The sequence below is a fragment of the Empidonax traillii genome, unplaced genomic scaffold (genome assembly GCF_003031625.1).
Source record: "Empidonax traillii isolate 1590-97213 ecotype Southwest subspecies unplaced genomic scaffold, ASM303162v1 scaffold755:size778197, whole genome shotgun sequence".
NCBI classification, from domain to species: domain Eukaryota; kingdom Metazoa; phylum Chordata; class Aves; order Passeriformes; family Tyrannidae; genus Empidonax; species Empidonax traillii.
Genome location: NW_020955948.1, coordinates 902 through 27,632, shown reverse-complemented (window position 1 = coordinate 27,632; position 26,731 = coordinate 902). Strand labels below are relative to the sequence as shown.

Below are 26,731 nucleotides of genomic sequence, written 5' to 3'. Positions count from 1 at the left end.
ATTTATGCTACTACAAGATGGAACGATGCAGGATAATGTAGGACCATGGCACAAAAAGAAGGACAAGACAGTGCCTTAAAACCTGATTAGAGGTTTTTCCTCCCCATGGAAATATCTGCCCAGGGGACACTGGATGTGCCACAGCTGGCTCTACCTCACCCCCCAGGCAGGCACTCATTGCCACCTGAACAAAACCTCTTGAGATCACCCAGTAGGACACTGCAGGTAGCACAAGCCACAAGGTTTCTCTGAACTAATTCTTGTGGGATCTGGACATTAGTCTGAAAAAAAACAAAGTCTTACTTGAGCCCCTGGGAACCCTGGTGCTCCTGGAGAACCTGGAGAACCTTTTGGACCTGTTATTCCTTCTCTACCTGTGAAAGAAACGGTGTATTTTGTAAAGAAGAATGAAAGAAAGGACATGGGTTTTGCCAAGCTCAGCACTGAATGTTTCTGCTCATTACATTGACTGCATCATCCTGGACTGACTCAGCTTCAGGCTGTGCCTGAGCCTATCAGCACTCTGACTTCTCCTGTGTGTTTGTGCTCCTCTCAGCAGATGGAGCTGCATCAGGATCTCCCTCTCATCACCAGCTCAGGGCTGATCCCAGGGCTGCCTGCTGCAGACATGCCCATACCTGACCCTCATGCTTCCAGCAAAATCATTGGCATTTCCTATTACCCTGTTAGGAACAGTGAGATCATTTACCAGGCGTGCCATCCTGACCACGTGGCCCAGGAGAACCAGGAAGACCAGGTATTCCTGGAATGTAGCTGCAATCAACACACACACCAGCATCATCACCTAGAATGGAAAGAATTCATTATTGTTCCACAGCAAATCACTGTCAAGCTTAACTAGAGTGCTAAATAGTTTGTTATAGAGGATAGATAACAATTTTGGCCAGAGAGCAGTAGGATCATGATCTTAATTTTTTTGGAAGATCACTTCCAACACAGTATTTAGACGGCAAAACAGAACTGACTACATTTAATCAAGAAGGCAGGAACATTTGGTTTCAATCTCTTGGTTTTTTCAAGTCAAGCTTTAGTAAACAATTTTGATACATTCACTCTACTGATAAGTCAAACTCTCCTGAAAGAAGGATGGAAAGTGCTCGTTGAACTAACATGGCTCTGGGACAGCCAGGGTCATTCTGAGGGCTGACAAAAAGAGAGGAGATTAAACAGCTCCTCTGAGTGAAATTTGGAGAAGGAAGCTCCTTTCCAAGACTAAATGTTAGCATGGATCATACCAACAGAAGTGTGCAAAACCCTCCCAGTCTGGGATAGTTGTTTGCTCCAGTGAATGAATTTTCTTAAATCTCTGAAATCGTCAGATGTCTTGAAATGAAATTAAGATGAAAATCACTGGATTTTACCATCTACTTGTGAGTGATAGTTTTCTGGAACTGACCTTTCATGCCAGTATCTCCTGGAGGTCCTGGGGGTCCTACACATCCTGGTTCTCCAGGAAATCCCGGCAGGCCTGCTCTGAAAGTTACTCTACCTGTTAATGAAATGAGCAGGGCACCATTATATCAGCAGCTTATTCAGACAATTCTCGAGTTGTTAAGAGAGAAAAAAATTGCAGGCATGAGCTGGAGACAGTATTCTGATCCTTATAGTTCCTTTCCAACTTGAGATATTCTGTGATTCACTTAAAAGAGAGAACTACCTGGAAAAATCCAAACCACCTTCAACCAGAAGTACTTGAGGTAATGGTAATGCCAGAGTAAATCTCAGCAGATTATTGGATCCATCTGTATAGATTTTAAAAAGCATGATCCCTTCTGGAGAAAGTATTTCCAGCTCATTTGAATCAATAGGAACATAATTCTTCCTTTTACCACAAATGGAAGGTAAACTTTTTATTAAGGTTAAATTATTAATGCTGTTCATTTGTCTCTTTCACAGAATTATTCTGCTTCATTTACTGTTACTTTAGAAAAACAGAACATGCATCAAGCTCTTCCTAAGCTAATTATAAACTGCTACTGATACATTTTCATGCTGCCAGAACTTCAGATCTGCTCTAAGGCACACTAAGGCCCCTGGAGGTGTGCAAGTTCTCTGTTTCTCTAGCTTTCAGATTAGCCCCTTCTAAATTTAGTTTTACAGATTTACTACAACTTTTGGAAGAGTTAATTTTAAGAACAATTTTTCTCTTATTGGTCGTTCTTGGGTTTATGTAGAATATTTTTACAGTCACAGTTATACCAAAAGGTGAGAAATCTTTATGTTGGGAGGTCATCATGGATTCCCATATAAACTCACAGGCAAAGGAGCACAGACCTTTGCTCCATACATTCATGTTTTCATGGATATCCCAAAACAAAATTTCCAAAAGAATTTATATTCAATCACAGTACTCAAAATATACTCTACAAGTGATGTATTTGCATGATCTCCTGCATTAGATATTAAGATGACTCTGGATTTGTTCTTCTTCAGGATAAACACCCCACTGACACGTCACCTGGTTCTCCTGGAGGACCTGGCAATCCAACAGAACCAGGTCTGCCCGTAACACCAGCTGGTCCTGGAGGGCCCACAATACACAAGCCACTTTGTCCTTTCTCTCCTTTTGTTCCTTTTGGCCCAGGAAATCCTGGTGGGCCTCTCAGACCGGGTCTTGACACGCCTAACCAAGAAGAGAAGATACAGAAACAGAGTTAAAGAAGAAGAGGAATTTACAGCCAAATACTCAATAGGATGACTGACAGACAAACACACCGTGTTCATCCCAGAAATCTTTTTTATCTCCTAATATATTAAATAGCCACAATGAGAATATAAAGACATATTAAAAAATGATCTTTCACCTAAGTACTTGACCCCTCAAAGCTTTTTGAGTGACAATTTTTTACCACTTAGAGATAGGTTTAAAGTCATCTGAAAGCAAGATTTCACAAAGCTGACTCAGTATAACAGTCAGGACGTATTGTATTTTATTTAATTGTATTTTATTATTGATACTGGATTATTTTACATACCTGGTCTACCAGCAGCTCCAGGAGGACCCTGTGGCCCTGCAAAAATCAATATATTAAGAACTTGAGTTAAAACACTTTAGACTCTTCAAAGCCACTATTCAATAACATGGACTACAAACTTCGATCCTCTGCATTTTAAGCTTGAAAGATAAAACAAGAATTTTGTTTTTTCCTGAGTAGAATTCTAATACTCATGCAGCTGTTCTAGTTTTGATGTCCCACTCACCAGGAATGCCACGTTGGCCTTTTGGTCCAGGAGGTCCTGGTGGTCCTTCATCTCCTTTTTCACCAACCACATAATCATAATACTCGGTCTTCAGAGAGAGATGGTAAGAAAGGGTTGCAAGAACAAAGAGTGAAGCACAGTCCCTCACACTGAACATTTGGTTAAAATAACGTTACGATTCCATTCATAACTCTGCCTAAAAACTAATCTAATGATTATAAAAGTCATTCCTATAAAAATTGATGCTTAATTTATTGAAGTTTAATATTACTATGATGTGTCAAAGTTTCCACAAATGATAACTAAAATCAAAAGGCAATTTGCTGTAACTGTTTGTTTTTTTTTTTATAAGGGTAAATTTTTGCTCTTTTCTGGATTATTTTGCATGGGCACCATTGCTGGCAAATCATTATTATAATAATGACTACGCCTTGATACGTAAACATCACACTGAAATTTAAACTGACTACTAATGCACAAATTTTCAAATGAATGAAAAACTGCTTAAAATTAAAATTTAAAATTTTTACTTTTTTCCTACAGATTTTTTGAAAAGCAGTGTTCTTGTGTTTGTTTTTTTTTTTCTTGTATTCTGTCAATATCACAAAAAAAAAATCAACTTTTTACAAAGCTGTTTCTTTTAAACCATTTGGGCAGAAGGTTTCCATTAGGTGCACGTGGGGCCTTTAGGAAAGTCACTAGGGAGACAGCCTGGCTAGACAGAGAAATCGTACTCATGGCAGCTCCTGCTGTCTTTAAAAAGCCTTTCTTTAAAATTATATGATGAAGAGAATTGGCACTTACTCGACCACAAGCTCCAGGTGGGCCAGGGTTTCCTTTCATCCCCTTCATCAAAGGACAGAGATGGATTTGTTTATTAAAAGCAATACATGGAATGGCATTTACCCACCGTTACTTCGGTCTGTTGTTCAGAACATTAAGGAGGAACTTCTGCTCCTGACCAGCCCTTCACCACCCCTCCTGTTCCTTGCACAGCTATTCAACCACATCCACCAAAAACCACATCCAAAAACCACAGGGGCTCAGCAGGCATAGATGGACACCAGCTCAAACACACAGCCCATTTCAGCTGAGCCATTTCATATTCCATGATATCATTACGTGTCATCTGCTAGGTCATGTTTCACTAAACATGTAGTATACACAGTGATAAATGAAATTATTTAATAACCCTCAAAACATAACTTCTCCTCACCCTCAGAAGCAATGACAAAACCAATAGATAATACCTTAGCTCCTTGCCTTCCAGCCAGTCCTGGTCTGCCCTGCTCACCCTTTTGTCCCTGCAGATGACAGCACACAATTTCAGGAGGATGAATCTTTCAGCACTGACATCAGCAAGATCTAAAATGTAAAGCTTTAATCTTTCATGGTGCTGGCGAGGTGGATGCCACTTGCTCAGGGGAAGAATTCTCAGTGAAAGCCCCAGTTTGAGTCACAGCTCAGTGTGTGTAGGAAATGCCACAGATCTCCCACTCAAATCTGCCACGAAATCTTTGCCATTCGAATCTTTGCCACGACAGAAAGTTTTCTTTCTGTGAACAGAGCTTTGGGGTCTGTGGCTCCCTGTGCTTTGTCAGACTGGAATGTGTTTAGACTGCCTGGGAAGGTCGTTTCAGCACGACAAAGATGTTTTAGCAGGATACACGTGAGATGGGCCGTTCTGGCAGGAAGAATGTTGATAAGATATTTGTAAGGTCACTGGGACTCTGATGATGTTGTGCAAGTCGAAGTGAAGTAAACAAAAGAATTTGATGTTTAAGCAACTTAATATAATATTTCAAATATATTTGAACAACTTCACCTTTTAAATTAAAACATAAACGAGATAAAACATGCCATTCTATAAGCAAAATTAAGAATTGTATGTTGACAAAACGACAGGCTAATATCTATTAGTCATCTTGTTTCAGACCAAGACAGCTGTGATCCTGACAATAACTTTTCTCTGTAAAACAATTTCTTTGATTCTAGTGGCTAAAAACTACTAATTTTTCTTCTCAATTTATATCAGAGGGAAGGTATAACTCTTCTGCAAAAATTTCAACATGACCAACCAGAATAAAACTCAGCAGAATTAATTTTGCCCAACTTGGAGCGCGTCTCAAACTCATTAGGCAGTCAGCAGCAAGCGACAGGTCTTTTGATTTAACACAGAAGAACCAACATCTATGAACTGAGCCTCTCTCTGAGGACGTGGCATGTTCCGTGGTGTGACAGGAAATGTTTCAGTGTATGCAAATGAGCATTTTCAAACACATTCTGCAGTGAGGAAAAGCTGTGACAGGAAGATACAGCAGTGACAAAATATTTAGAAGGTTTCCTTCATTACCGGTAAGCCAGGTGGACCTGGGGCACCTTCTTTTCCAGGTTTACCCTACAAAGGAAAAACATCAAGTAAAATTAAAAAAAAATAAATATATGAAACCTGGGGTCATTGCATTCAAAGGCCACAGCAATAGATGCTGTGCACATCACTATATGCTAGGTCTGTATACATTTTAAAAAGCCATTAAGATTATTTTTAAAGTGTTTATTGATCATAACTATTGATCAAAACAACAATAAGAAAAAAAGACAAAGGGAAAGGAGAGAAGGTGGAGAAATGGGGAGAGAAAGAGAATGAAATGAAAACACAACTCTGAATATGGATCCCCAGCTTGCCACCTTGAAGGCAGAAAAGAGGAAAACCTGGTTCATTAAAATCCACAGCAGGAAGACAGTGAAAAAATAAAAGGGGGGGAGAAGGGAGATGTTGAGCTCAGAACAACTGGGAAGAAAGAATAATTTAAATTTTTTTTTCCTCTCTACAGAGTTACAGCAAAAGATGTCAGAACTTAGCCAAAGATGGTAATAGAGAAGAGGTGAAGGGGAGCTGGAATGTCACCACCACAGGCTCAAAACTTGCTTGCACAAAATAGTATTTTTTTTTTCTGAATGTAAAATCTACAGGTATTTGATATTTTGTGCTCACTGATGTAATTCTCGTTTTAGAACAAGTCAGTCAGTGCCTTAACCACAATTTGTATTTCAGAACAGACTAAAATATGTGTATCCAATTGTTTGCACAAACCTCTGCTCCAGGCTCTCCTCGGTCACCCTTTTCACTCTGAGAATCACCAACTGGCCCCTGTAACAAAACCACACTCAAAATACTCATGTGTTGACTCCCATTTTCTAAATTAAATATCTATTTTTTTATTTTTTTTTAAATCTATAAAAACTATAAAGTACAATTAGAGTGCTGTTAATAGGTGTTCTATTCTATTCATTAGTTCTATTCTTGCCATTAAAGGTTGAAATAAGTGGTGTAAATACTGGATAGCATTGAGAGTACCAATAGTAGGTGATGCTGCCTGAACATCTGGATTTTAGGGATTTACTTCTGGTCACTTACTGCAAACCCCATTGGCCCTGGAAGTCCTCTCGATCCTTTTTCTCCTTTCTCTCCTTTCAAGTCCTGTTATGTAGAAAAGAACTTATTATGGTCTCTTGGGTTTTTCTGTGCTTACCATACACTTCAGTTTTACAAATGGGAAATCCTGATGTCACCAGCAAGCTTCTTTCAGCAGAGATGGTCCTACTTAAATGGCTAAGAAACAGAAACTTCTTATCAGTGCTCCTGACTGAATCTATGGTGTCTGAAAAAGAAACTGGTTCTGCACATACTTCAGAACAGAACAGGGCCAAAATAATCTGCTTGTGATTCTGTGCAAGGGGGACTGCAGTGACAGGGCTGGGAGATCCAACACAGCTGTGGCTTTAAGAGCCATTCAGAAATCCCACATCGATTTGGGGAAGCCAGAAGTAATTTACCGTCCGTGTGCTCCGAGACCCACAGCAGGTGGATCCACGGAGCATTCCAGCGGCATCGTGCAGGGGTGCACATGGACACCCAGCTGAGCTGGGCTACAGACACACTCTGGAAAGAGCTTAATACCTCATGAAACAAGCCTGCAAAATGTTAGTAAATGAAGATGAAAATGAAGATGAAAACGTCCTCTTGAGGTCAGACCTGGGGAGATGGTTCATCTGAATGCGAGAGGGAACAATTTTACTACCGTCATGTTGTCTGGTCCAGTCAGTGTCACAATGACAGTTCCTGGTGGTCCAGGGGGGCCGGTTAATCCAGTGTCACCCTAAAAAGAAGAAAGAAAAACAGAGTCATTAAAAGCAGTGTGGTTTTCCAGCATTTTCCAGCAAAAGACTTCCACATATGTGCTGAAAACTTTTATTTCACAGCTTCCCTAAACATTTTACCACAGCGTATCAGGAGGTGCAGAAAAACAGATACAAAACTTACAAACTGTTTTACGCTTTTAATGGAATTACCTTTCTTCCTTTGCTTCCTATTACTTTCAGTCCCATAAGACCCTGTAAAAAAAAAAAAAATCCCCACAAATTATTTTTTAAAAAAATTTAAAAGCACCTATAAAAAGGAGTTAATTGATGTTACACATAATAGAAAGTCTTCATTTTTATTACCAATCTGAGACTACCTTAGGTCCAGGAGGTCCTGCTTTCCCTGGCATGCCCTACAGAAAAGGAAAAAAATTATCCTTAATTAAAAAAAATAATCACAATTTTTAGCACTGATGTAGGTATTTTGAAGAACTCAGCTTCAAATTATGAATTATACCACTACTTTTATTTTTTCTTCCCCTTCTACAAGCACAAGTCATTGTCAGGGGGTGACAGACTGTTTATATAACCTAATGGCAAACATATACATCTCTCAAAGTTATATATATATATCAGTGTTTAAAGTGAATGAATGGGTAGTCCTTTATGAATCGAAATTTGTGCCTATGGAGACAAGGATGCCTCTGAAAATATAGAAATTATCAGGCATAAAAATAATGAAACTAAAACCAAGAAATCTGATGTGTGCAGAAGGACATGGATTTTACATCCACTCGTGTCAAGACCTCAGATAAGTCTGGGAGAGCCAGGCACTTGTATTTATGTAATTCCACAGGGTTTAGGGAAAATCAAAAATTAAAGTAACAAGCAAGATACAAGTCCATACTCACTGAAGGTCCTGGAGGGCCCTGTGGCCCAAGTTCCCCAGGATATCCTTGAGCCCCCTGGGCACCCTGCAAATTAAAAAAGAAACAGGAATAAATCTCTCAATCTGACTTCATTGGGGAATTTTAGCAGATGGACTAATGGCCATTATGGGTCCCTCCCAACTATTCTATTCTATTGGTAAACTCATAAATCTATACCCAGTTTGTCTCCATACATAAAGTTCTGTTTTTCTGCAACCTGACTGGCCCATCTCACTTTCCTAAAACATAATGTACACTGTGGGTTCTGATGGCAAAATTATTTACAGTTGCCTTGGTGTACTCTTTCTGTAAAGCCAGAAGAGAGACTTCTAATATATTCTATTGATCAGATTATATAAAGTTAATGTTTTAAGACACAGAATTGTTTTTTGTTTAGAAATCAGTGACATAATTGTAAAAAAAATACTGTATCTACATTAAATACAAAATACATTTAAATTATATAAAATACAACATCATTTTAATGCCTACTGATATTATTTATTTATATAATTATATATATATATATCTGTCTCATTGTCCTGATTTTGAGTTACCTGAAGTCCAGGCATTCCTGGCAGTCCAGGATCACCTTTTGCACCATACTCTTGGCTATATCCATCTGCAGGGGACCCCTGGACAATGAGATAAAAAGAAAGAGAAAAAGTTATGCTGTAGAACTCCAAAAGGAAACAAATCTTCTAATACAGTTTGTAGGGAAATAAGCAACATCAGAACTGCATAATGAAGGAAATTGTCCACTGTGGATAATCCTTTAAAAAAGATTTTATTAAACAAAATACACCCTTTTCAGTCCTTCCTAGCAATCTTCTTTCCAGATTTGCACAGACATGCACACAAATTGTTGATAACCAAGGAATACTTTGTGTAACACGATGCAAAAAACTGACCTTCTCTCCTTTGATGCCATCCACACCCTAGGAAGAAGAACAGTCAGATTAAAACAGAAAGTAGAAGAGACAGTGCTCAAAGGATATGCTAAATATTCTCTAGGCTTGGTACACTTCTAGTCATTGATTTCCATGAAGAAGGTGTAAGGTTGGGGTTATTGTGCCCCACTTCAGTTAAAGAAAGGGCATATATTCCATTTTTTTCCCCGTTTGTTTAGAAGTTTCTCTTAAAAACACATTTCTACAGAGAAAACCCCCAAATCTGATGGTTAAAGCAATGCATCCAGAAGGAGAAGTTCTGGGTTTAATTCATGATTCTTATTAGGTTGATTAAGCCATTTTTACCTCAAAGATATTTAGGCATGAACTGAAAGTGCAATGCTCTATGTATATTTTGGACACCTTTTAGAGATGAAAGTGGTAAATTGTCATGAATGCACACAATCATGAATTGCAGACACCTACTGGAACACCTGGAGCACCTCTTCTACCTGGCAGACCTGGAAATCCTTGGTCACCCTGAAAGCAGTAACAGTGATTGTTAATGAATGTTATTGTGTGATTATAAAGGAAGTTTTTTAGGTTATCCCACTAAAACTGTGAGTGCATTAGCACCAAATTTAACCATTGGATGGGCCTCGAGTTCTGCCCCAGATACCAGGCTTTATCAGCTTAGTTCACTGTTAAACTAGAAATGTGTGATTTTCTGTAGCAGGTATTATTTTAACTCCCTTTTTCAGAATACCTGAAGCATTTGCTCATAGGCCAAAGAAAACCTAGTAAATCTGTAACTTAACATTGTGCCTTCTAATTACTTTCAGGACTTATGATTTGTCAACTGCAAGCTAGGTACTGGAGCAATAAAATAATTAACTATCTCTCCTATAACCCATTGCAACAGAAGGACATGCTGGATAAAACTTATTGGGCCTTCTGGATTGAATGAATGAAGTTTATCTGTCAAAATATCGAACATTATTCTAAATTTTTAGCAAATTTTATTTCTCTATCTTGCTCAAAAAGGCAGCATTTTTCCTTTCTCTGGCCTCATGGTTCCAGCTTTTTCCGACTGATAAAGTCACAAACCAAAACAAACCAAAGATTGGGGGGTGGGGGAGGGGGGGGGAGGTGGTGGTGGAATTTAGAGGACTTTTGGCCATTCCCAAGCACAGTCAGTCAATCTCCAGAACATCCAGCTGGGTTTGTACCTTGGTGCCGTTGCATCCTGGAACCCCCGGGCGCCCGGGGGGCCCAACAGACCCCGGTTCACCCTAAAAAGAGAGGCACAAAATCGACACAGGCTTTGGCTTTTGCACATTCAGATTGCCCTGCAGAAACACTGAACAGTTTATGTTGGAGCAGTGTTTCACAAGACTTGACAGATTACAGTGTGTTCTTAAATCGTTGCAGCGAGTAAGAATTGCTGACGCCAAGATTTTTATCTCTAGGCCAATTGACAGAGGCAAAGTTGATGTTGGGACTGCACTGAGCACATTGAGCTGAGGATAATTGGGCACTGAAGGCTGGAGCAAGAGACAAGTGGTTAAATTGGTTTCGTTTTTACTTACTGGAAGGCCTGGAGGACCTGAAAATCCGGGTATTCCTGGGAGTCCCTGATGATATAAAACCACAGGAATAATATTACAAATATTAACAGAAGCTCATGATGCAGTTTTTTCTTTGATCATGGTCGTAAGAAGATGATTCTATCAAAAGCTCATTATTTCCTTAACTCCTCTGCCTGTGAACCAAGCAGAATGGCAGCTTGCACACTGTTAACATAGACTGGGTTTACCCACAGAAAAAACAACAAACAAACAAACAAAACAAAACAAAACAACCCAAACCACACACCCCCCCCCAAAAGAAACCCAAAAAACCCACAAAAAACCAACCAACCAAATAAACAAAAAAAAACCCAAACAAAAACCAAAACAAAACCCAACAAAAACCATCAAAAACCCCCAAAACAAACAAACAAAAATACACCTCTCCATGGAATTCTAGTCTGACTTTTTCATAGCACTCCCAATATGAAATACACACAGCATGAACCTGCAAAAAGTCTGGCAAAAAAAAGCGAAAGTTCTAAAAATAAATTATGTGTGTGCACACACCGTGTCACAGATTTTAACCACGCTCTAAGAACATATATAATGTTTTACTTTTATTTTCACATATTACTGAACCGAGTTGGAATTTAACGCAACATTTAAAACATACAAGTTTGTTTAAAATATAAACACTTACTCGTATACCTTTGGGTCCAACTAAGCCTGTAAGCCCTGGGGAACCCTGGATCACAAATGGAAAAAAAATGTATCTCAATACAAATGAGAAAAAGCACAAATATGTCAATAGGTCACCCAGTATTTTTAATCTCAATACCAACATGTGCACACAAAACTAACTATGTAGATAAATAAATGATTTGCCTGTTACAGACACTAAAGCAAACAACTGTTTAATACAACTTGCTTAATACAACTTGTTTAATACAACTGTTTAAGAAATCTTGGTGTCCTGCCCTCCCTTTCAGGGCTTGAAGAGGATCATGGAATCATAGACGAGTCAAGTTGGAAGAGATCTTAAAGACCATCGAGTTCCAACCTCCCTCCCAGGGGCAGTGACTCCTTGCACTAGACCAGGATGCTCAAAGCCTCATCACATCATATTTGCACAGAAATAATTGATTCACCACAGTCAAGTTATTAACAACAGCAAGATTACTGTTCCTCAAGACAAATACACATTAAATGTTTTAATGCACAATTTATTTAATGTTGGGGGTTTTTTTCTACTTATGCAGGAGTCTTTCATATTCAGCCTTAGTTTAGGCATACAGGAAAGAAAGCAAGCTCAGGTCACTGGAGCCACTCTCTCCATACTGCAGGCAACCAGGTATTCCCTAAACACACCAAGATTTACCTTAAAAACCACCTTTCCCTTCAAATTTTCTTAAACCTGTTTTTCATATTTGTCTCCAATTTTTTTCCCCAATGCATGTCAAAATGTTAATAGATGTTAAGACAAGAGTTGAGGCTGTGCTGCAAAAATCTGTTCAGGTCCATGTTTGTTGCCATTCAGAGCTTCAGCACTGGCCACAACTGATAACAAAAGCCCACATCAGCTACTCGGGCTCAATCTAAAATTACCATCGTAGCTGGTGAACAAATAACATCCCTCACCAAATGAAAACTGTGAAACAGGTTTTGGTTTGGTTTCGGTTTTTAAAACAGAACAAATACCCACCTTTGGCCCCTGTGGCCCTGGAGGCCCTTCTGGACCAGGAAAGCCTCTTTGACCAGGTGGACCTGGAACACCAGGAAAGCCTTTTTCACCCTGTAAAAACAATAAGAGAATAAAGTTCTTAAAAAATCCACAAATTCCCCTTCCAGTACCCCTTAACTCTCTGCCACTGTGGCAGATGTGTTACTCTTGCCCACACTGCCTTGTGTTTGTGCCCCACCCATGAGCTGCCACGATGGCACCACTGAAGGAGGTAAAGTGGTCCCAAGTATGGCTGGAACCCTCAGAACATACAACACTCCAAATTTTGCAGAGTGCAGAAGCCAGCTGACAGCATGAAAAGTTGAAGGAAGCAGCTGATACACATTCCCAGTCAATATTCCTACATCATGCTTAGCAACACAGATCCAAATCCATCACAGCAGCCCTAATTTGTAGTCAGCAAACTCGATGGCTGCTGCTCCACAGCCAGGTCAGCTCCAATCCACACCACCTCTCCTCATGCAAGCCAAGGAAGAAAGCAGCGGGGAGGACAAATGCAACAAAACCATTCAGACAGAACGAAAATAAACACACAAACAGAATAAAGGAGGCTAAGCTCCAGTGGAAGGTGCATTTTCAGTTCTTAGTCAAATTTAAGGAAGATGCAAGCCTTATCTTGGTTTCAGTAAAATGCTTCAAGCCTAGAGGCTCACAGAAAAGGTGTTTCAGCTCTTCAGACAGCAGCAATTTAGCATGTCCAATCTGACATCAGTGCAGAGCTGCCTATTCAAGGCCTTTTAGATCACAGTATGATGTGGGAGAGAGAGGATGTGGTTATCTCAGAGTCTATTTTCCTTCTGCTTTATATGCAGTTTTACAAAGAAAACACCTGAAATTCTGCTGTGCAGAAGTTTGAGTGTCTTATTTGACGTACAAGGCAGGATCCAAAAGGCATCTCCAGGAAATTCTTTGGTTTGTCCCTCCACAAATTCTCACTCCTCAAAATCCCACAACCTAAACAGATTTTAAATAGCTTCTGAATTAGAATAAAATACAAATGTATCTGAAGATAGAAGACAATCCCAGAATAACTTAAGGCAAATTAATATACGAATTGCATAATGAAGCGATGGTGAGATCTGTATCACAAATCAGCGTAGCTTTTTACAACAAATAGTTTATTTCATCCACCGGCTCCCAAGACAAAAGGAGTAACGCTATCCCAGGATGTGCCGCTGGAGGGGGCGCGGGACCAGCTCCCAGGAAAAACAAAGTCCTGGAGCTGCCTGTCCTCTTCTGACACCCTCACTCCCCTCTATACACCCGCACCTTCTTCTCCACAGATCAGCAAGAACAGGAGATTTTCAGGTTGGAGAATTTCTTAATTGATTAACGCCATCGTTCTGATTTTCTAAAGCTGCATGGAAATCCTGATCAGTGCAAACAGTGATTCACTCCTCCCTAAAAAATGCTCAGTGGTTTAACATGGAACTGATGAAGACAAGTTGTGGGTGTTCATTCTTACTGATATTTCTCTGTTATTGGGCAGCTTATTTTTTTTTTTTGTTGTTGTTTTTCAGGTGCTCTCAACTCCACTGGTTAGAAAAAAGTCAGGTTAGACCAACTAAGAAGATTAAAACTAAACATGCAGATTTTACCGAAAATATTCGTATTCTCCTTTCCCACTTATGAAAATATATTTAATAACGAACGTATTTACTTTGAGAGAAGTTTTCTCCCACACCCAGATGAAGCTTCCTAAAAGCAAGACTAGCAGTGGTTTTTTCTGTGGTGCAATATGACATTTTTCCTTGGTAAAAGAAGTACAGGAGGAAAGTCGTGTGTAAATTCTTTACCAGCCAGATGTGCCAACCAGTGGGACTAATCACAACCCTAAATCTTCGGAGATGCCTGGAATCTGTTGCTAAGGCTTAGTATGGCAATCTCTGTGTTCAGGGTTAGCCCGAATTACAACCATGACTCCTTCAATAATGCCCCTTTCATCTGGGAATCGGTTGTTTTTCCAACTGCAAGCGGGAGTTTCAAAGAATTCTTGGCATTTGTGTCATTCAGGTTTGTCTAAAAGCCACTCAGAGCCTCTGCCAAGCTGCTCCTGGCAACGGGCAGAGCCAGGATCTGTTCCTGCTGATGGATTCGAGGCTGTTCCTTCAGTGCTGGCAAGGTGTCTGGGGTTAGGACCCAGGAACTCATCCCCTGCCTTGATCTACAGGAGATTTACCTGTTTGGTGCCAGTGCCTGCAGCTTTCCTTCAGGAACTGGAAAAGGGAGAGTGGACAGGGTCCAGAGATGGAAAGAGGGAAGCACTGAACATGGGAGTGTGAAATTTAGAACAGGAGAGCTGCTGCCAGGGAAACGGAGCTGTGGGCACTGGTTAGGAGTGTGTGAAAGGCATCTGCTGCTTCAGGCAGTGGTTCTGTTGGTGTTCAGACTTCATGCAGTGTTGTAAACACACTAAATTCACTCACTGCACCAACTGAGCTAATGTATTAACAATTTCCAGGTAGGTAAGCTGATTTTAAAGAGGGCAAATGTGGTTGTTCTTACCTTGCTACCTTTGGTGCTGTCACAGAAGCAGGGGCTTTTACCTTTGCACACACAGCTCTGAAAAACAAAAAGAAAAACCTTGTGACAAAATGATTTCCCATTGCGTCGTTTGATGAGGGGCAAATGAAATCTCAGTGGTTTTAGTAAGGTAATTATGCCACAGGTAATACAACGTGAAAAAAAATGTCTGTGAAGTGGCAATTCCCAACGGTGGAAAGGAGCTCTTTATTCCTCTATACTGTATTTTAAGATTAAAAAAGGCAGTAGTTTCATTTTATAGTTGGGGTAAAGGCCAAGAAGCCATGCTTGGTAATAAGAATAATGTAATAACACTAATAAGAGCATGAAATGTAAAATTCAAGACCTTGGGCTGATAACAGTAAACATAGATGATTGGATGATTCTTTAAAAAATTCACTACAGAAATGAACACAGATATTGCTTTTTTTTTTTTTTTTTTTAGATTACAATTCTATTCATTTTATCCTCCTCTATTCCTGAGCTGAGCTGTGTGACAATGAGTGCCAAAACATTATCGTGGTTATTAAAGTCATGATTCTTACAGAGATGGGGAGTAGACTACATATACTGTCCTACTTTGTACATTTAAATTCTTTCATTTGTTTTTGAAGCTCTTGCTTAAGGACTTCTTCTATTGGAACACTGTAGCAAGAGGGTAATTTTTCAGTTTATCCCCCCACTTCAGTAAATATTTTTATCATGATATACTATGCAGTTGTACCATAGACTAGGATATATATAATATGTTATAGTTACAGACAATAGGAATTGGATAACTATCCCACATTGGTTATGAAGATATTTTTCTAAATTGCATAAACTTCAGAAAATAAGGAAGAGCTGTATTTTTTCTTAGAAGATGAAAGATGGTATGATATGACATTTCTATTTAGGTCTTGCAGGCAGAATTAATTCACCCCTACAGCTGGTCAGATTACACCAGTCACACCGATTCAAATTTGTAACTTTTTCAGCGGTGTTCTCAAAAAACAGAAAAAAAAAAGAAAAAGCAGAGAAAAAAAAGGTACTCCACCACATTTTAAAATTATAATGTCAGATTGTAATTAAATTTAAACTCTCCTGTAACAGTCTATTCAGGAAAATATTTTACAGAATTGAAAAGCCTCTTTTCTTCCCTCCAGCAAGAGCAATTTTTTCTGTTGTTACCATTCCAAACTGAGGGGGGTGGTGTCACTGGCACACTCCATGGGCTTTCTTTTAGGATGGGGGAAAGATGCTGCAAGCAGTTGCTGTTCTCTGGGGACTTGAAAACCCTTTATAGTTGCTGCTTGTTTTTAGGTGAGATGATTTAAGAACAGGTGCAGGGAGCATTCCTCAGGGAGCAGCTATTTAAACACTCATTTACCAAATAAAGCAGAAATTGAAATCAGCTGGCCATGAAAAGCAGATTCCCCCCCAAAAACTGTGTCTGCCTGTGTTCTAGAGACAGATCAATAGGTAATCTTCATGTTTCGAGCTGGATTTTCCAAGAGTTGCAAACATTAAATACTTAATTCTTAAAGAAGACACACTCTTCCCCTGATCTGATTCAAGTGGTACTGCATCAGAAATTTGGAAAACAAAGGTGTCATGCAGGACAGAAACCATCCAGCTGTGCTACCTTTACTATTACGTTAATCAACATGATTATATCACCAGAGACACGAGAATAAACAGCGGTGCAGAATTAACAACAAACAGTATCCTGATTGCTTCTGGTTGAGGTCAGTCAGTTTGGTATTGGATAATCTAAATTCACCAAGCCAGTTATATGACAATTCACCAAGCCAGTTAAAGACAATCCAGTGGGAAATTAAATGCATGAACATGTAGAAACTTCTGGTGCTACACAAGTAATCAAGGTTAATAAGCCATGCAAAGAAAGAGCATTTGCTCTTCAAGAAGTCAGAAGGCTTAGAATGTGTTTAATTTGCCATCAGTAAGCTTTCAGATCCATTCAGGTCTTTTTGTGTACACATATCACTTTAAGCTAAAGTGAAAAGACCAAAGATGATTTTACATTGCACAGTCAGTTAGTTGGATAATACTAAATGTTTTGGCATATGATTTTTTTTACGTAAGATTGGATTATGCCTTCTGTTAAAGAGCTCTGAACCACAAAATCATTGCTCATTTATACTGCTGGATGGTTCCACATCCTTGCAAGATGCCTGAAGCTCCTTTAACAAAGGATCATCTCAAAATGACAGGGTGTTGCCAGGTTATAAAAGAAGGATATTGAATATTAGTTATTAATGGTTTATTCAAAGCTCTCACAGTAACATCTACGTAAGTAAGTACGGACAAAGCCACAGGTTATTTGTTTTGTGATTTTCATAATATTAATCTATGTTTCTTTCACATGTTTAGATATGGAAGATGGCACTAGATTTTTGATCCAAAACTTATGCAAGAGGATAAAGCCAGGTCATTGTATGAACACCAAATCAAATCAATTCACCAATGAACCAAAATTTAAAAACCACAGCACTTTCTTGGAGTAATTTATAGAGGAGCTCTTCTCAAAAGTGTTTTCAGTGATACTTACAGTATTACATGAATAATTACAGTTGTACACACTGAAGAACATTTACTGCACTGGTTGATGTTTTGCTCAGTGGGTGCAACCTTATCTATAGCACTGAACTGCCCTTCCTACATCATGGGATTGGATTCTGTGGGGCTCTGACATCTTCCTGGCCCCTGTTCATAGACTAACTTAACCATCTGCTTAAAAGTGTTCCAGGCCTCTCCTTCCCAGAACTCCCCAAAGAAATGGCAAAAAACAAAGAAGGAAGAAATAACATACTACAGACTGTGTTGTCACCTGTAGAAAGCTTAGTGCACGTTCAGCAGGGCACTGCCACTGCTGCCACTGCTGCCACTGCTGCCACTGCTGCCACTGCTGCCACTGCAGCCACAGCAACTTCACCTGGAGCCTCAGAGAGAATCCTGCCCAGCCTGAAATCCATCACCAGCACAGGCTTTGAGTCCTGTCACTCACTCTGGGGTGGCAACACAGTCAGACTGGGAATGGTTTGAAGGCAGGAAGATGGAGAGCAAAATGAGCCAGTGAGGGTGATGAGCCAGTATTTGTCTGGGGATCTCTTTTTGAAATGACATATATGATGACAAAACAGAGTATTTATTTGTATTTCCAGATCTAGAGAGGACTGGAGTACCTTAGTTATTATTTCAAAATACATATTTGTATTAAAAATACTAAACCCAGGCCAGAGAGGCAGCAAAGTGTGTTGCTGCAGGAAATAAGCCCCATACTGTTTAAGGATGAATTAATAAAGACATTCAGATGAAAGCTGAGATGATATTAAATGTGTGCTGTAGGAATACAGTGATGTGGCTGCACCGAGGCTGAAGTTTACGCTTTTGCCCTGATTGGTCTTTAATTTCATGGGCAAACTCCACCGATGCCCAAAGTAAATTCTGGTTCACATAAATGACAGATGACTGTGCAGCATGAGGCATTCTAAAATGAATTAAAAGCTGTGCAAGTGATATCCATTAATTACTCTGGACAGTAAAAATAGCCCAGGTGTCTTCTGTCAAGTGGGTCGCTTTCCCTCACTGGCTGCTCTAACTACTGCCCAGGATGATTTTTAAAAAGGCAAGCCTGGTTTTGCATTTCAGCTGGATACTTATTAGCATCTCACCTATCCTGCCTTGAGGTCTTTATCTTCTAACATCCAGGATGACTAAATTAGAACTCCATCTATATATGCAACAAGACTTACTGGACAATATCAATTTTTCTGCGATGCCACTTTTGTCTCTTTTCCATCTCTCTGCTCAGTAACGGTATCCTGAGCAGCCCACAAACAAACAGGCCATCTCAGAAGTAAATTATCAGCTAATTTCCAGTCTTATGTAATCTCTCTTAAGTTCCAATACTTATTAAAAATTATGTATCGGTGAGCCAGCTCCTTTAAGAGTCTTGCTTATGAATTTCCAAGGGCTGCTGACACACTGAGATTTCCGAATTCTTCCTGAGCTGCCTCAGTGCAGAGCAATCACTTTACACATCCCAGCTGCATCTATAAATCACAGCTGAGCACATGGAACAATCCTGCCCAAACAGTTGATGTTAATACAGTGCTTAAAACTACAAAAGGCCCATTTCCATCATGTTCTCTGCTACAGGTTTTCAATTCCAGCGAATAAAAGTGGGTGTAACACATTATGATTGCAGCCAGTGGAGAGTTTTGCTTTAATATTTATCCACACTCCAGGCTTGTGTAGATGTGCTGCACAGAGGTGTTAAGGGCTGCACTTTGTGAAGGACACTATGCTGATAGCTAAAGTTTCCAGCTTGGACACAGTTATAGTTTTGAAAATTTACCCTTCCCTGTTCAAGCAGAAGTTTTGAGAGCACTGTGAAAAAAAGGCCATATAAGGAAAATCTTTTTTTTTTTTTTTCTGATGCACCTGTGCTAGGATACTTAGCTAGACTAGCACAGTCAGTAATTCTAGCTAGACATGGTTGGTAGATACGTGACCCTGGCAGCATATCCCTCACGTTGCACAACTGCAAATCACCAAGGTACTGGAGAATGAGGTCCCCTCACTCCAAAATATTGCCTATCAAAACAAAATACCAGTCTCACAATTACAATCTGTATACTGAAAGTTTTTCATGCATTCTAAGCATCAGACATGAATTCATTTAAATTATCAAAGACCACGAAGAACTTTGTGTTTTTATAGCGATTGCCGGACCGGTACAACAAAACCAAATTATTAAGCCTTCAATAAGTATGGACAACGTAGGGCAGAAATAGGAGGTGATGAGATGAAGGAAAATATGTCAGTTCCTAAAGCCTGAAACATTGTTTAGTGATTTGTGAACTGGAAGGCAGCCAGACATTCCTACCTTAGGAGACTCCTGTTAACAGCCATGAACGCTCTCAGAACTCACAGCATTTCGCCCACCAGTTCAACACCCAGCAACCAACAAAAATGATTTCATTTGGACGTCCCACTGTGAAGGAATACACCTTTAACTTAACTAATAAACAGCTTGGTCAGTAATGTCTAACACAGAGAGGTTGGGTCTCAGAGGATACAGCAGGAGACAACTGTTATGCTACGGGCAGTGCAGTGGTTGAATAAGCTCCATTAAACACTTGTAATGGGAACCTTGCTCAGGGAATAGCTACTGAATCAATATGTCCCCTTGGTGACACAGGCCCTGTGTCACTGGCTGTGTGCTGCTTTCAGTGTCAGGAGCAGGAGAGAAGTCCTGAACATTTATGATCATAGGAAAAAACACAACCCTTCACAGGAGCAGGATTTGGCATTTAATTTACAGATACACCGTCCGTGATCACACAGCGTTAGCACACGTGTCTATCTGAACCTGTGTCTTTAATTTTAAATTTTTATGAGTTCTTTTGGAAGGGATTTGCTCTTTCATGTAACACAAAGATATATTTATCTTGGTATTTCAAACCAGCTAAGGTAAATGGCACACAGGGAGAAACCAAAGAAGCTGCTGTACAGGAACATTTAAACAACTTTCTGTTATGCCAAGGGAATACATGCATGAGCCCCCTTTTTCACTTCAGAGATGGAAACCACTTTTAAAAACCTTTTCTTACTTTTAAGAGAAAAATCTTGTTGGGTAAGAGCTTTGTATTACAACAATTTTGTGGTGCTAGCCAAAACTCTCATGAGTACCCATATTTAGCATAACAGAAAAGCAGTAACATAAACCTTAATTTAAACAGTACAAACCAGATGGAAACAAAATAAACAACAGAAATAAATATTCTTCTTTTTCCCTAGGAAAAAAAAAAAAAAAAAAGACTAGGCAGTTCAGGCCACAGAATTTTGTTTTGTGTAGCAAAACACCTCTTAAGGGTGTTTAATCAGCTTATTCATCCGTGTTCTTCTTTTCTAACAGTCATCTTAAAAGAGCAATTTAATAACAAAGAATACACACCATTTAACTAGTGGATTTTTGCTTACCTACCTTATTACAGTTATCATTACACGACACAATTTGTATTTCTTTCCAGCTGTTGAGTGTGGCAGTAGTACTCAAGATAATATTTGTATATTCATAAAATTCCTGGTGTGCATCTTCTGTTAAGTGGTGCAAACAGCAGTGAAAGCAACAGTAGCTTGTTCACAGAAAGCTTATTGCACATGCTTTGGTTTCACCTCATTTGAAAGGCTCTGTGATTTCACAAAATAAAAAAAAAAACAAACCAAACAAAACAAACCAACCAAACAACATAAAACTAAAAGGTCACTTTTTCTCGCAGCTTCCCCCAAAATGACACATGGAAAAAAATGCAGTATAAAGCCCTGGCTAAAAAAAGCCTTCACTAAACCAGGCAAAGTGGAAAACCTGTAAACCCCTGAGACTTGTGCCCTATCACAAAATTGCCGAAACAAATAATGCCCATGGAACTAAAAATATACTGGGCGTGACAAAAGGGAACTTTAACAGTGTGAGTACGAGAGAGTGGGGCTGTAAACAGTTAAGAAAAGCGCCTTTTTGTGTTCCACCTTCCTCCTGGGCTCCTGCAATCCATGCCAACATACTGAGCCTTCTAGTGTTACCCTGTTAGGCAGCAGGGTGAGGATGTGGCAGTAAAACAGATGACCGGACATCCCAGACGAGTTGCACTTAACAGCGAAGGATTTTGTTTCAAAGCCACGTTGTGATGGATCAGCTCTACGTGTGGCAGAAGGGGCTGCTAGCAAATCAAATGGTTATGTCTCCAAGCCTGCAGTGCTGTAAGACAGCAGAACTCCACTGACTTTGATGCACAGACTTTGGGGTAACTGCTGATATGTGCTGACTCTTTTGGGCCAGCAGGGAAAGGCTTGCTCTGCCCTGCTCTGATATCGGCCTGTTCCTCCATGGAGATAATGTCTGAGTTACAGCTGATTGCAGAGGCCAGCAGGGTCAGAACAGTCCAGTACAAGTCGGGCCCAGTTCTCAGAGCAACACCCTCCTTGACTCCAGAGCTGGGATCACATTCACCAAATCAAAGAGGGCGCTTCACAAAGGGCCTGTTTTTCCAACGTGCTCAGTGAACTCTCTTTTGTATATTCAGGTGCACATCTTCCCCTCTCAGCTGCGACAAAGAACTGGGCACTTCCAAAGGCTGCCAGAGGAGGGACATTCTCACTGGGACACTTGGTTCCTCCAGCACTTTGATACCTGGTTCAGCTAAGCAATTCAGCATCCCATTCTTACCAGCCTTGGACATGCTCATGGCTCAGCTAGAAACTCTTTTTTTCCTGTCAGAGCAATGTATTAAGATCTATTTGTAGATTTTATATTATAGGCTGCATATAATTAAAAAAAAAAAAAAATTCTTAAGGAAGAAAAGAGGATTAGATTATAAGTATTTTGCATGCAAATTCTAATATTTGTAAAAAATGAAGTTAGTTGTGAAATATGAACACTTGCATCTAGCCACAGGCAATAAGCAGGAGAAAGGGAATGCAAAAAAGATCTTCCCTAGTCTTACAATCACCTAGTTTATCTCCCCTCTTGTTCCAGCGGTGCATGATGAGAAACATGAAGTGTAATTATGGAAGCAAATACAGAATAAGGAGCACTTAATTTTATCCCGTGAGCTAACAAAACACTGCAACAGTATTTACAACACCAGTTAACAAGTGGCAGTAACATAAGGTGCAGCCAACTTGCAGTGGAGGAATCTTGCTCAAGTAGAAACTCTCTTTTATCCTGTTCTGAAAATACTGACCTGATGCCCTCACAAAAATGATCAGTGCCACGAAGCAGCACTATTGATTCAGTACTAATGGATGTGACTGAGGTATTTTTCTTATTAGTGTCATTCAGAACAGTAAACTTCAGGAAATATTTTTAGATAAGTGTTCATTTCAAGGTATACAAGAAGTACATAAATGGTATCAGAAGACAGGACACATTTAGGAGAATTAATTGAATTGTACATGTGCATCAACAGCACCAATTTCAGGTGCTGTTAAACAAAATGAAACAATGCAAAAGCAAATCCTTTTTTTTTTTCTGAATAGGAAAAGAAAGAAAAGAGAGGAGTAAGAAGGACCTTGTACCCTGTGAAAACATATCGATGCTGATGCTTATTGTTATCGTTATTATAACTGATTTAAATGAACAGTGGAAAAATCTGAAGAATTATAAAACCAGTATTTGTAGAGAAGGAATACATCAAACGAGCTGAAAAGCCTTTGACATGGGAAGATGCTACTTCTGCTGAGTTTTCAGAAGATTAGAGCATGCCAGTGGCCAAGAATGCAGATAATAATACTCCCTAGCAGGTGCCAGAAAGTTCAGCCTCCTCAGGGCAGGGAAGTCTGGACTCTGTGAAGAGCTGTGAGGACCAAAATCCGCTGTATAAACAGCAGCAGGCATAAATTAATAATTTTATCTCTTGTCTTCAGGAATAAGGTACACTTAAAATTTTCACATTTTTTAAGTGATGCAAACAGCAAAAGTATTGCTTGCTGGTCAAACATCAATTTATTTTCATATGAAAGTGTAACATGACTTTAAGACATAAACAATACCTATTTCCTTGCACTGAACAGTTTAGTCAAATGCAGTGATTTATTTATCAATCATTTCATGCCACTAATATTTAATTAGTTTAGATAAAACTGCTTTTTTTATGAGTTTTTGTTTGCTCCACCATCTATAACATGTTGTTAGATTAGACTTCCTCTTTCGAAAAGATCAGCATTTTCATAAAAGAATAGAAATTATGACACCTGAATCTTAAGTTGATCTCAGTTTAGGACTAGGCTGTTGCAAGTCGAGTTTAAACTAAGCTCAGACATTTGAGATCTGCTGAATTCTCAGAGCATCACTGAATCAACACACGTTCAAACTTCGCTTAAACAGCAAGCTCTCTGTAGAAGACACTTCCTACCATTCCAAATCCTGTCTTTAAGACCCAAGTGTAAATGAGGACCCACTAACCAAAATGCTCTAGCAAACACCATGATTCAGAGCTCAGTGATTTACCTTGAGCAGAAAGGTTGCTAATCAACTGTGGCACCTGAGTCTGATAGACAGACAAATATTCCAGGACCACGCTGAGGTGGCTAAAAATGGGTTGAAACCCTTTACTGGACCATGTGTGGGGATCCTACTTGCCAATACACATCCTTTGCTCATCATTTGTAGATAAAAACATGGAACAGGATGACAAGATTAACACAGCCAGGAGAGAGGCTTGGAAATAAGTGTGAGTGTGTGTGTGTGCTGTGGGAGGGGGAAGGCACTCCTGGAACACAGCCTGCACTCTCTGCCACGCTGAAGCACATGAGGAGGTCCAGCTCTTCACAGCAACAAGAAAAACGGATGGGAGGCACTGGCAGAGGAAGAGAAGAACGGAATAAAAACCAGCAAACTGGGTAGAAGAGAGAGGCAGGTCTTAATAATCTTCCACAGCTTGCTTTAACTGGGCATTGATGCAGGCAGAGCCTGAAACAACCCTGCAGAAAACGTGTACTTTGCAAATAGATTTGGTACCTCTATTCTACATAAGAACTGAGAGGTATTTTAATTCCATTACAATCACAACAATTGCATCTTTGTTAAATGACTAAACTTCACTGCAAGTTAGAGTACCATTAAAAAAAAAAAAAAAAAAAAAGAAAGAAAGAAAGAAAGAAAGAAAGAAAGAAAGAAATAAGAAAGAAACATATTGGGTGAGGTGCTTATCTTGTTTCCAGACATTTTTGCTCCTAAACTGTTGAACTAGTTTAGAAGCAACATTATTACTAATAAGTCTACTCCCAATAATTATAGAAGAATATGGTTCTTTTTTAGCAACAACAAAGTAGATCACATTTTTTCCTCATAAAGGTGACGTTCAAAATGTTTTGATAGACAGTAAAGGATTTTGATGTACCGTGTTGGAGCTTTACTCACACATGCAAGGAAAAATTAACACTGCTGGCTATTATAGGAGAAACAGAACTTGATATTTACTACACCTGGCAGTTTTACGTGTTTGATGTCTCTCAGAAATTTACTAAAACTGGCAGTTTTCTTCTGGTAACTGCCAGAAACACTGAAAGCCACACTGGCCCCCGTACCCTCACAGCTGACTGCTCTTCTCCCAGGGAGTACAACCCAAATCTCACAACCAGCCACAGGAGAGAGGAACAGCAAAGACTACAGCACTATCTAGGAGAATTTATTGACCGAAGGGGTGATGCACCACTCATCATTAAACCTGAAAGACAATCCTTAAAATGAGTTTATCATGCGGGTGGCACAGGTGGTCCAGACCGCCGGTGCTGCTCCGGGAGCGTTTACCTCGGAGAGCCTCCACAGCCAACACTTCTCCGCATCCCCCGCGCTCGCAGGACCGGGGTCCGGGCTGTGACCCCCATCTCCCCAGGGGGAAGGGTGGGGAGGTTCCCGCGCACCTGAGAGCAGCGGGGACGGGACGCCCTTTGCGGGGCCTGCCCGCCCTTCCCCATCCCCGCCCGGCAGCGGAGCGCAGGTAGCGGAGCCCCCGCGGCCGGGCGAGATGCACCAGCCCTCCCCTCGAACCTCGCCTCGCCCTGCGCATCACTTTAAACGGGCACATTCCCCTTTCCTTTCGCGGTCGGGTCGCCCCGTCCCGTCCCATCCCATCCCATCCCATCCCGGCCCTCACTCACCTCCGCCTCGGCGCGGCCCGGCCAGAGCAGGGCGAGCAGCAGCACCGGCGCCAGGCGGCCCGGGCAGCCCCCGCCGGCCATCCCCGCCTCGGCGCAGCCTGCGCGGCGTCCCGGGGCGCTCCGACTCTGCCCCCCGTCCGCCCTCCCGCGGGTTTTGGCCTGGGGGGCTCCTGCTCCGCACCCGCCTCGGCGCTCGCAGCGCCCCGGGGTGGGGTGGGGTGGGGACAGGGGCCGGGGCCGGTCAGGGCGGGGCCACCCCCTCCTCCCCTCCGCTCTTCCCCCCCGCGCCTCCTGCCTCGGGCACCGCTGTCAGCCGCCGTCTGTCTGTCCGTCCGTCCGTCCTCAGCGGGCACGCGGTGAGCGAGGTGTCGGGGGCTTTCCCGCCTGGGAGCTGAGCTGAGCTGAGGTGAGCGCGGCGGGCGGGCAGCGGCACCTGGGGCTCCCGGGGACGGGGCTGGGCAGCGGCTGAGGGGCAGCTCCGGCCCGGGACAGCAGGAGTTGTCCCGGGGTACCTGGCTGGCTCCGTCATCCGCCCTGAGGGCGCAGGTGGCGGGGATGGGGATGGGGCCGGGGACCCTCCAGAGCCATCCCGGCTCGCCCGGAGCGGGGTCGGCTGTGGTGCCCCGGAGGGGAGAAGGGCTCCGTGAAAGCCGGAGGAGCAAGGCAGTGCCGGGACAGGCAGTGGTAGCCCGGCCCGCAGCGCCATCCCGCTGCCGGGGCGCTCCGGGACACGACGGGAGTGTTTTCCTTTCGCTACGCTTTCCTCTCCCTCAGGCGTTTCCTTAATGAGGCAGCGGAGATCAAGAAGTCCCAGAAGGGGGCAAAATGCTGTCCCGCTGCATAAATGGAGATCAGCGAGAAGTATTTCTCTCTAGGCTTGCCGTGCAGTTTAGCAATGATATAAAACTTTTGCGACCGGAATTGTGATTCATGACGTGTCGGCGATGTGTGAAGTTTATCACATTTATGCTGTTGACGTGAGGGAACATCTCGGCAATTAAAGTGCTGTTCTAACGTGGTGAAAACTTATGCTGGCAGTTCTACAGC

The 26,731-nt window shown here is 41.2% G+C and overlaps 1 protein-coding gene across 1 annotated transcript in view; it reads right to left on the bottom strand.

Moving 5' to 3' along the window:
- COL4A3 (collagen type IV alpha 3 chain) overlaps positions 1-25,765 on the bottom strand; it is a 48,838-nt gene extending 23,073 nt beyond the window's left edge. Inside the window, exons 1-24 of the mRNA XM_027900885.1 lie at positions 25,685-25,765; positions 15,002-15,058; positions 12,458-12,547; positions 11,456-11,500; positions 10,774-10,818; positions 10,414-10,476; positions 9,671-9,724; positions 9,206-9,232; positions 8,852-8,929; positions 8,277-8,339; positions 7,743-7,778; positions 7,576-7,617; positions 7,305-7,382; positions 6,641-6,703; positions 6,317-6,373; positions 5,576-5,620; positions 4,473-4,526; positions 4,027-4,068; positions 3,223-3,310; positions 2,997-3,032; positions 2,480-2,644; positions 1,418-1,510; positions 710-805; positions 304-374 (exon numbers count right to left, since the gene is read on the bottom strand). Of these exons, the coding sequence (XP_027756686.1) occupies positions 304-374; positions 710-805; positions 1,418-1,510; positions 2,480-2,644; positions 2,997-3,032; positions 3,223-3,310; positions 4,027-4,068; positions 4,473-4,526; positions 5,576-5,620; positions 6,317-6,373; positions 6,641-6,703; positions 7,305-7,382; positions 7,576-7,617; positions 7,743-7,778; positions 8,277-8,339; positions 8,852-8,929; positions 9,206-9,232; positions 9,671-9,724; positions 10,414-10,476; positions 10,774-10,818; positions 11,456-11,500; positions 12,458-12,547; positions 15,002-15,058; positions 25,685-25,765 (1,569 nt within the window). The remainder of the gene's footprint in view (positions 1-303; positions 375-709; positions 806-1,417; positions 1,511-2,479; positions 2,645-2,996; positions 3,033-3,222; positions 3,311-4,026; positions 4,069-4,472; positions 4,527-5,575; positions 5,621-6,316; positions 6,374-6,640; positions 6,704-7,304; positions 7,383-7,575; positions 7,618-7,742; positions 7,779-8,276; positions 8,340-8,851; positions 8,930-9,205; positions 9,233-9,670; positions 9,725-10,413; positions 10,477-10,773; positions 10,819-11,455; positions 11,501-12,457; positions 12,548-15,001; positions 15,059-25,684) is intronic.
- Positions 25,766-26,731: the final 966 nt, after the last annotated feature.